The sequence below is a fragment of the Diabrotica undecimpunctata genome, chromosome 1, assembly GCF_040954645.1.
Source record: "Diabrotica undecimpunctata isolate CICGRU chromosome 1, icDiaUnde3, whole genome shotgun sequence".
In the NCBI taxonomy this organism is placed as follows: Eukaryota; Metazoa; Arthropoda; class Insecta; order Coleoptera; family Chrysomelidae; genus Diabrotica; species Diabrotica undecimpunctata.
Window position 1 is genome coordinate 1,610,098 of NC_092803.1, and position 11,364 is coordinate 1,621,461.

The 11,364-nt window shown below is 31.9% G+C and overlaps 1 protein-coding gene across 1 annotated transcript; it reads right to left on the reverse strand.

Moving 5' to 3' along the window:
* Window positions 1-4,670: 4,670 nt before the first annotated feature.
* On the reverse strand, window positions 4,671-10,040 carry LOC140443320 (uncharacterized). The gene is made up of 2 exons (XM_072534519.1): window positions 9,563-10,040; window positions 4,671-6,963 (listed from the first exon to the last, which is right to left on the reverse strand). Exons 1-2 carry the CDS (start codon window positions 9,789-9,791, stop codon window positions 6,356-6,358), a joined length of 837 nt encoding a protein of 278 aa, XP_072390620.1. The 5' UTR covers window positions 9,792-10,040; the 3' UTR covers window positions 4,671-6,355.
* Window positions 10,041-11,364: the final 1,324 nt, after the last annotated feature.

An 11,364-nucleotide genomic window follows, 5' to 3' on the forward strand; every position in this document is an offset into this window, starting at 1 on the left:
CCGACCACGAAAACATACAGAAAAGGTATGATGCTCACCTAGCCGATGCAAAGCAGATATGATTTAACAAATGCTGATATGGATATTGCCAAACGTAATAATCCGATGTTAACATGTGGATTAAATTTTTACAAACGGAAATTACGGACTTTGATTTTACTATTCATGAAGCATCAGACGGAACAGCTCATTGTATGATATGGGACGAATTAAAAGCTGGCCGCGGTGGTGACAAGATAGCATCGACCCTTCTAAAATGGGCAGAATTAGTAATTCCCAATGCTGATGTCGAAGAAATAATGTTGTGGTCAGACAATTGCTACGGGCAAAATAAGAACATGGCCTGTTTATTTTGGATTTTGCATAAATGGCAATAAATTAAGATTATGAATTACAAATTTTTTGCTTAAAGATCATATATGTATATGGAAGCTAATACAATACACGTTCTGATTGAGAGAAAGCGAATAATATGACTATCAAAACCCTTTGGGATTGGCAACAATTTATATGTGGTTGCTCACCGAAGATATCAGTTCACAATATGGAATTAAATGACTTTAAAAATTCACTGATATGTATAAAAAATCCACAGGCATTAATGCAAATTTTAAACTGGAACAAATACCTCTGGTGTACAGAAAATCTTCCTTACACCAGCTCTATTAGAAAACAGCTTTTGACAAAGAATTTAAACATCTTAGCTTAAAAAGAAGAAATGTTACATTTCCTCAATGCCTTGCTATAAGTCGGAACACAACAAAAACCAATATCATTAGGAAAATACAATTTTCCTAATGATATTGGTTTTTGATTTAATGTCATTATTACCGTTTTTATCCAGTAAATGTCATGCTTTAGAAACACTTCAAAAGATGTTTAGTTATTATAACATATTACAATAGTTTCAGGAGCTATAATATTATGTCATGAACTTATGTAAACGATTAGAGGTAAACAACACTACCTTTATTAAAAAAAAATCATCCCTTCCTAAATTAAGTTTATTTAAACTGCAGTAATACATACAAACATAGGTAATTATTCTATTTGTCTTTTAAATTGCAATTTAGTGTTGATAATCAAAAGAGGCATAATAATAATTATTATTTTCAAGGTACAGTAAAACCTTCGTTAACTGAAATAATTGGGGGGAGAGGCCGTTTCGGATAACAAGAATTTCGGTTAAAAATGACATTGTTTTCCCTAGTATCCTTGGCCAAAGTATTGGTATTTAAAAATACGATGAGGTGGTTTCTAATGTTTTCTAATAATCAAATACAGAATAAAGTAATAAAATTAAGGAAAATGAACAAGTTTAATAAGCTTTTTTAAATAAATCTTCTGTTTTCATTTGACAACAATGTTTTGCAGCTATATCTCCATCGTTCATTTGCAGAACGTTATGATTTGCCTCATTCGATTGTTCGACGAAACGTAAAACAATCTGAAAAGTACAAAACTTTATACAATGACAACAAAAATTAAGAACCTAGTTGTGTCCCTATGTAATTAGGCCTACTGTATAAAATTCTTACCTCTAAGGCATTGAAAATATCGTCGGCGGTCTCGTGCTGCCTGTTGTCTGTTGGGTCCTCATCTTCGTCGTCTGATACGCTCAGGTTGTCTGTATGAAGAACCATATCAAGGATGTCCTGGTCGGTGAATTAACTTTCTGAGTCATCGGCTGCTAACCACTCACGCATCTCTTCTTGGTTAATTTCGTCACAAGCCGGCAAATTTTTTATTAAAGGTTTAATTTCTTTGTAGTTTCCATACCATTTTCTTCTTCAGGATCGTCAATCAAAATCCCATCAAAAAGTTTGTTCCAGCATTTTTTCGTTGAAAATTTGATCTTGGCCCACGAGCTAGGACACCAATAAACAACATGTTTCATTGTTAAAGATTTGAGAATTTCGAGAACACTTTTGGATTTATTCGTCTCCTGTTATAACAGATGTCTTAAAAATACTCCTCTATAATGTCTCTATTACTCCCTGGTCTAACGGCTGAATTAAGCTAGTGCCATTCGATGGCAAAAATCTGAAAATTGTCACCATTTCGTAGATTTTGAGGGTGAGTTGGTGTATTGTCAACAAGCAACAATGCTTTGATGGAAAGGTTTTTTGATTTTAAAAAGGATTTTACACTCGGAACGAATTTATTTTCAAACCATTCTGAAAATAAAGTGGTCGACATTCATGAGCTTATTTGGCTTCTATAAAAAAATGGAAGTGCTTTTTCGGAAATATCTTTTAGAGCTCTTAGTTTTTTTTTTATTTTCCAACACAAATTTACTTTTTCGTTGATGAAATTATTGAAACTCTCAGCCGTTTCGGTTAAGGGAGGTTTTACTGTACCACCTTTTCTCAAAAGTACATTTTATGACAAAGATTTCATATTTTCCTTGATATTTTATAATTAAAAAAATGTAAAACAATATAACCCACCCTGACTTAAAATCAGGCTGGGAAGATCACAATTTTTATTGTTTGAAAAATTTTAATCTAACTTAACCCTGATAAAAAAGCAGAAATTTGTATTTTTCATAAAAAAACATATTTTAAAATTAAAATAAAATTAACGGGAAAACCCCGTAGTTGGCTGTATACCATCGTTTAAAAAAACACAGAAGTTAAAACACTTCACACTTGTATTGTGGTATAAAAAACATAGTTAAAACTTTATAAAAAGTGTCGTCAAAATTTATGTACTAGCATAACGTTTTCGATCTGAACAGATCATCCTCAGTGCCTTGTGTAATTGTAGCTAACAATAAAGTTATATGTGAGAACTCCTATATGGGTTTACATCATTCCAAATGTTACATTTTGATTATGTTGTGACTCTAGGTCGATGACAATGGATAAATTTTAATTACTTTAGGGACTACATGTCTCCCTGCTCGATTTTTAACAAGTGGTACTTGTCAGTTAAAACGACACAGACCAACTGATGGTTGTTGTTCAGTTGGTAAAAATTTTCTGAACTATATTCATACCTGCAATATATATTGAGGAATATCTACTATTCCTCTTTAGAAATAAACATCTTTGAAATTAATCTATCTACACATAGTTATAACGAGGTAAGAACGAGGAACCAAATTGATCACGTATTAATTGATGGGAGGCATTCCAGTAGTATAATAAACGTAAGAACTAGACGGGGACCAGATAGTGATACAGACCATTTCCTAGTAAAGGCCAAGCTCAGAACTAGAATCTCAACACAAACAACAGACAAACAGATGAAGATCAAAAGATGGAATGTGTCTAAATTGGAAGAAGAAGAGGGAAAGAGACAATACCAACTAGAATTGAGAAACAGATTCCAGGTGTTGGAAACGAAAGAAACTGAAAGAGAAAATATAGACCAGAAATGGCACTCCGTTAAAACGATCATTACAGAAACAGCAGAGAAGTGTAAAGGTCGGTATGTATAACTGCCAGAGGAGCAAAGATTATTCTCGCATTTGCAGATGATGTAGATGCAGTAGCACAGACAACACTGGAAGTTAAGGATATAGTATCGAACTTTGAAGAAGCAACACTAAGCGTAGGCCTGAAAATAAACGAAGAAAAAACTAAATACATGGTCGTATCAAAAAAGGAACGACAGCGAATAAGACAAAACATTACCATAAACGATCATAATTTTGAGGTGGTCAAAGAATTCAAATACCTAGGAGCAACAATTACCAGTGAAAACACAGGAGAACGGGAGGTTGAAATACGAATACTGGCGGGGAATAAATCATTCTTTGCCATTCAACATCTAATGAGGTCAAAGCTTCTCTCAAGGCGTGCCAAAATCCAAATGTACAAAACCATAATACGACCAGCAGTGACATATGGAAGTGAAACATGGACATTGAGAAAGAAAGAAATCAATAAGCTATTAGTATGGGAACGCAAAATCCTGCGAATTATATATGGTCCTTGCAGAGACAGCGTGACAAATGAATGGAGGAGCAGATACAACAATGAAATAGAGACTCTCTTCGGGAAAGGAAACATCGTAAGATACATAAAAGCCAATAGATTAAGATGGGCAGGCCACGTGGTACGGAGTGATGACGACAGACTGATTAGCAATGTGTTTTGGGAAAGACCAGATGGTAGAAGATCGACAGGAAGGCCTAGAAAAATGTGGAAAGACGCAGTCAGGGAAGACCTGGAGAAGATGGAAGTAAGGCCATGGGAAATAATAGCACAGGATCGGAATCAATGGAAGGCAATAGTAAACGCGGCAAAAACTCACGAAGAGTTGTAAAAGCCAATGATGATGATGACATAGTTATAATAATAGGGAGATTAAGTATATTTACACCATTCAGATTGACTGTGACAGAAAAATATGCCAAATATTTATTACTGCATGAGATTCTTTAAAAAAATTGCCCTATGACATTAGAGTAATACCAAAATTACTTAACTCAGTATAAAACAGCTGTGCATAAATTACTCTTATAAATTGAACCATACAAGGTAATTGGTTTTATGAATTCAAATATGTAACAGAATTTCTCTAATTTTTTTCTTTGTTTTGACATGTATTTCGCTCTACATATATATATATATATATATATATATATATATATATATATATATATATATATATATATATATATATATATATATATATATATATGTATGTCTTTGTATATATTTATGTGTGTATAATTTTTGAAATAAAGATTACTACTACTACTAATAATGAATTAAGTGACATATAATATCATAAAATATATTGTATGCATCTAAATAATTACCTTTTCAATATAAAGGTAAGTAGTATAATAACATTTTTTCCTAATAAACTATGGTTTGACAAAAGTCTATACCTAGATATGCATCATATTACTACCATTATAAGAATGAGGACTGGTCATTTCTTGACAGGAGTACATTTATATAAAATCAACATTCAATTCATACTGTGAATGCAGACAAATTGAAACACAACACATATTTTATCATTGTCCAATAAATAACAAAGAATCAGGATGTTTATCAGTAACTGATTAAAATTGATAATCAATATATCAATTACCAATGCTTCTATGTGATATTAATACTAAAATGATAAAAATACTTTTTAGATTCCTACAAATTTACTGGTAAATCATTTAAGTCTAAATAATCAAATGCATCGTATTCAGTTTCTGTCGTGGGTTCTTCTGTAATTTCATTTTTGAATGTATTCAAGGGACCATCTCACACGTCTCTGTTTCTATTTTACAAGTTTTTTCACTAGATTCTTGTTTTATTTCCTTATTATTAAATTTAATTTGTCAATATCAGTTCTGTTTACACAAAAAAAATCACTATAAATAAATTTTAAGAGGAAGAGTATTTCTCAATTTTGAAAATTATTGATAAATTGAAATATTCTGCGATTTCTGAGCATGCTAGAAAACTTGTTCTCAGTGACAGCACGGCGGTGTCTATTAAATCGTATAGGGGGTGCACAAATTTTATGGTAAAAATAGACACAAGCATTAAAAGAAAAAAACGTAATTAATATTTCTAAATAAACATTTTTGGAAAAAAGAACACCGTAATTCTTAACTAACATTAGTGGAATATAATGTAAAAGTCAACAGCTAGACTTTGAAGTCTCAATTGAAAAATGGAAATTATTAAATGGTTTAACAATATACAACCAGAAAAACAATTCAATATATGTAAATCAGTGCTATCATAGAACGGTGCAAATGAGGTTACAAATAACTAGCTCAGGAAGGCGTTTGCAGGGTTGGACACTCTCTGGAAGTGGACGAGTTTGACAGTGGTCGAATTCAAGAACCTTTCGGTGAGAACCACAGTCCTAGACTTTGTACCTGAGCCAGAATCCATAAATTCACAGGTGAGCAGGATTCGCCTTCAGCATCTGAACCCGATGATGAGGACACAATACTGGTCCATGTTAAGTAGGAAAATGTAGAAGGGGACCAGCACCTGGGATTCTCTATAGATAAATAGTCCTGCAGGAATCAGGAGAACTACAAAGCTTACTATAGACTTGGTAGGATAACGAATAGAGATACCATGTTAACCCGGGTCGCCAGAGGCTGCCCACGGGGGGAGTTATGTCCCCCCCTACTGTAGGATCTGGCGATGGACGGACTAATGGGGACTTACAAGGCAAATGTACATAAAACAATTGGATACTGGACGTAAGAAACAAAAATGATCAGCAAATACAATAAGCTTCAGCGTCAGTGAAAAGTTGTTTAAAACAAATGTCACACATCTTCAAGTTTTTCTCAAGTGTGCGATCTCAAATGATGTTTAAAATTGCTTGGCTCAGTAAACTGTTTTAAACAAATTTCACACTTATGAGGTTTTTCTTAACTGTGTTTTCCTGAATGAGTTCTTAACTGACCTGTTGTAGTAAACTGCTTTAAACAAATTTCACACTTGTGAGGTTTTTCTCCATTGTGCGTTCTCAAATGTGATTTTAAACTACTTGTACTACTAAACTGCTTAAAACAAATTTCGCACTTGTAAGGTTTTTCTCCAGTGTGCACTCTCAAATGCACTTTTAAATTTCCTAAATCAGTAAATTTCTTAAAACAAATTTCGCATTTGTAAGGCTTTTCTCCAGTGTGCAATCTCAAATGTACATTTAAATGACCTTTATAAGAAAACTGCTTTAAACAAATTTCACACTTGTAAGGCTTTTCCCCAGTGTGCAATCTAAAATGTGTTTCCAAATTACTCTTTTGGGTAAACTGCTTTAAACAAATTTCACACTGGTTAGGCTTTTCTCCAGTGTGCAATCTCAAATGTCTTTCCAAATTACCCTTTTTGGTAAACTGCTTTAAACAAATGTCACACTTTTTATTTTTATTTTTATTTAATATTTTTTCTTCAGTGTGGTGACCTGGATATTTTACTTTAGCAGATGAATGTAACGTTTCCATGATTTTAATTCTATTCTCCTCTTGCGAACAACCTAAAATACAAACCAACTTTAAACATTTTACTGGAACGAAAAAATTATTGCAGAAACAAAGGGATTTAATAAATAAAGAAAATTATACCCAAGTTGACCTTTCAAGGTTTGTTATTGCTCAGTTTTATATGTTGTAAAATATCATTTATTTAAAATTATACTTTGAATAAATTTTCTTGATTTACTTAACTAATTATTCTGTTTCATACAGTCTCCTTTGGCACTAATAGTCGTGTTTCCAATATATCCCTTTCATCGGAGAATGCGAGTACGTTGATATCTAAAGAGAAGAGTTTCTATATTCATTTTTCATATAGTGCTCTGCAATGCGATGTTAGAGAGTAATGTGGAAAGGGCATCTTCATGTTGGAGACCACTGTTTATTGTAAAAGTCGACAGTTTTCCTTTAAGTTTTACTGCTCTTCTACACAAGCTTTTGGGAGATTAATTAATTTTAAATAAAGTATGAGTTTTATTTTTTTTTTCAAATCGGCGTCTCATATAAAAAACAAGAAGATTTAAAAAAAAAATTAAATGGAGAATTCAAAAATAATTTTTAATTTGAAAAATCTGTTGAAAAAACTATGTCAAAAAAATGTGCAATAACCAACTCGTAAAACCCACTAAATTTTATTTGCATATCACAAGCAGTGTCAGGGAAATAAATAAGTCGTTAGTTTGTAAGAAAAATTTCAACACCCTGTATCTCGGAAAAGCCAACATTTGCAGGCATAGCTTTACATAGGATACTGTCATTATTTTTCTTGGAGAATCACTCCCTGAAGTTAGTTGTACATATTTACTAAAACTCTGTATATTTTACAAATATGTATTATTCAAATGGACTAAAAACCAACACTTGGAACCTCTGTACCTCAGACACGATTGATTTATGAGTCTTAGCGAAATGATAACTTTTGGTCAGCTCTGAAAAGTTTCACCTAATTTAACAGAAACCACTTTTACATAAAAGTGGCAGAGTTCTTTGTACATAATGTAAATATATAGTAGAATATTATTTAAATTTACAAATGGGATTAAGATTGACATTAATTAATTTTATTTTTATTATCACATCGCACTATACCAATATGTGGTAACAAGTGTCTGCATATATATATATATATATATATATATATATATATATATATATATATATATATATATATATATATATCTGCATATATATATAGACAAGAAAGTCAAAATTATAATTTTATCGAAATAAATTGTTTTTAAAAACTGTCCTGAAACAGCAGAATCCATTAGTCACTTGTAAGGTTTTCACCAGAACAATTTCAGACACAACTTCATATTAACCGCTTGAGAAAACTGCTTAAAACAAATTTCACATTTGTTAGGTTTTTCTCCAGTGTGCAATCTCAAATGTGATTTCAAACTACTCTCTTGGCTAAACTGCTTTAAACATATTTCACACTTGCAAGCTTTTGTCCAGTATGCACTTTCAAATGTTTTTTCAAACTTCCTTTAGTAAATTCCTTATCACGCTGATAGAAGTGCAGTAAAACTTAAAGGAAAACTGTCGACCATTTTTACAATAAAAAGTGGTCTCCAATAGGGGGATGCCCTAACCTATTACTCTCTAACATCGCTTTGCAGAGCATCATATGAAAAATGAATATAGAAACTCTCCTCTTTAGATATCAACGTAATACAGGAAAATATACAGGTCAACACAGAGAAAGAAAAATATTAAATAAAAATATGACAATTTTATCGAAAATATTCTTTATCTCAACACATCAAACTTCACACTGGAGAAAAATCTTCTTCTTCTTCTTCTTGCAGTACCGTCTCCTATCGGAGGTTGGCTACCATCACAGCAATCTCCACTTTGTTGGCTGCAGCTCTGAACAACTGTATTGAACTGCATCCATACCACTCTCTTAAATTTCGCAACTAGGAAATCCTCCTACGCCCCACATTTCTCTTTCCGGAGATTTTTCCTTGGATTATGAGTCTAAGCAGAGAGTACTTTTCTCCTCTCATTATGTGGCCCAGATATTCCAGTTTTTTCGTTTGTATGGTTTTTATGACTTCACATTCCTTCCCCATCTTCAGCATAAAATATATTGTATGCATCTAAATAATTACCTTTTCAATATAAAGGTAAGTAGTATAATAACATTTTTTCCTAATAAACTATGGTTTGACAAAAGTCTATACCTAGATATGCATCATATTACTACCATTATAAGAATGAGGAGGACTGGTCATTTCTTGACAGTACATTTATATAAAATCAACATTAAGTCCATACTGTGAATGCAGACAAATTGAAACACAACACATATTTTAGGACTGTCCAATAAATAACATAAAGGATCAGGATGTCTATCAGTAACTGATTAAAATTGATAATCAATGTATCAATTACCTATGCTTCTATGAGATATTAATAATAAAATTATCAAAATCCTTTTTAGATTCCTACAAACAGCTCAACCATAAAAATTATAACCTTCATAATGTAAATTCCTTTTTCCTTCATAGCTCACACCAAACGATTGAACAAAATAGGGTACTCACGACAGTGGAGCTAAAGTGATTTCCACTTTAAGAAAACAAATTTACTTACTTTCTTCATTTGTTGTTTGCTTTTCTTGGAATAGTGTAAATTTATATTTATCGTGTTCTACTTCAGTATTTACTGGTAAATCGTTTAAGTCTAAATAATCAAATGCATCGTATTCAGTTTCTGTCTTGGGTTCTTCTGTAATTTCAATTTTGAAGGTATTCAAGGGACCATCACACGTCTCTGTTTCTATTTTACAAGTTTTTTCACTAGTTTCTTGTTTTATTTCCATATTATTAATTTAATTTTATTTGTCAATTTCAGTTCTGTTTACACAAAAAAAATTACTATATAGAAATTGGTTGAGTTTACTGAAAGTACAAGCTGAATATAGCCGCAAATGTCAAAAATATTTCGGTTTGGCAGTGTTGGCATGTTTTTATAATGTATATGTTATATGCTTCAAATAGAGAGATAAAGCTTTTAAAAAGTACATTATAAAAACATGCCAACACTGCTATACCGAAATTTTTTGTTCCATGTTTGACATTTGCGGCTATATCAGCTTGTACTTTCGATAAACATCTCTTGGTAAACTCAACCAAAAAATTTTAAGGGGGAGCATTCCACCATTTTGAAAATTTTTGATAAATTAAAATATTCTGCGATTTCTCGCATATATAGAGGGTGCACAAATTTTATGGTAAAAATAGACAGGCGTTAAAACAAAAAAACGTAATTAATTTCTAAATAAAAATTTTTGGAAAAAAACACCGTAATTCTTAACTAACATTAGTGGAATATAATGTAAAAGTCAACAGCTAGACTTTGAAGTCTCAATTGAAAAGCCAGAAAAACAATTCAATATACAATCCATCTAATTTACTTACCGTTGCACGTCATTCTCATTATAATTGACAGAGATCGAAGTTGACATAGTTGCCAAAGCATAAAAAATCCTGAATCCATTTTATATCATCAAATAGGTCACATAATTATTGCAAAAGTGGATTATACTACAAAACAAATTAATAATTAATGTAAATAAATAAAAACACAAATTATTGAAATAAAACACACTACTTTTGTTCTAAAAAGAACAGATTTTATTAAATAGGTAAACATTATAAAACAAGAGGTATTCACATTAAAATTCAAAATATTAAAGTACAAAAAGTGTCAACACCGCAACTGTCAAATAAGAGTTACCATACCAATTTATGCCAAAATATCACCTTCGTTCGATTACAGTTACAGTGTGTTCGGAACAAATATTATCCATAAAACGCTTTATATTGCATTTATACAAATTAAATGAAACATTATCACCGTTGTCTTGTTGTCTTGTCTTGTTGTATTGATGGCTTTGCTGCAAGGCAATTGCCAGCCCGATTTGTGTGAGACCCCACTTTGTCTGGCTCTGGGCCATGCAGGAATCTCTGAAAACTTCACTGAACTACAGCTTTTCTCGTGGTAGCACTTTTCTTGTTTCTATATAGCTTATAACTTCGCTATTATTGTATCGGCTTTCTGATCTACGGCAATAATATTGGAAGACAAATTAATATTATAACAAATGGAATAAGAGGCCAACACCAAAGCACTAAAACAGGCAGGATTATAGGATATATCGGGGAAATTGGATAGTTGAGCTTCAGAGTTTGATTTTATTAATGTTAATGAAACGCATGATTATCTCTATAGTTTCATCTTCCGGAGAGGATAGAAGGTCAGTCATGGATAATGGTGATATTTTCTTTTTTGATACAAAGTACTTATATAAGTCCAAATTAGGAATATAGTTAATAGGGCACTCGAAAAATATGTGATTCAGGTTTTCTATCATGCCGCATTCACAGGCAGGG

Excerpts from the sequence above, each read along its gene's own strand:
- LOC140443320 (XM_072534519.1), bottom strand. The coding sequence starts at position 9,791 with ATGGAAATAAAACAAGAAACTAGTGAAAAAACTTGTAAAATAGAAACA. Across the intron at positions 6,964-9,562 it reads GCAAACAACAAATGAAGAAA|GTTGTTCGCAAGAGGAGAAT; the intron begins GTAAGTAAATTT and ends TTTGTATTTTAG.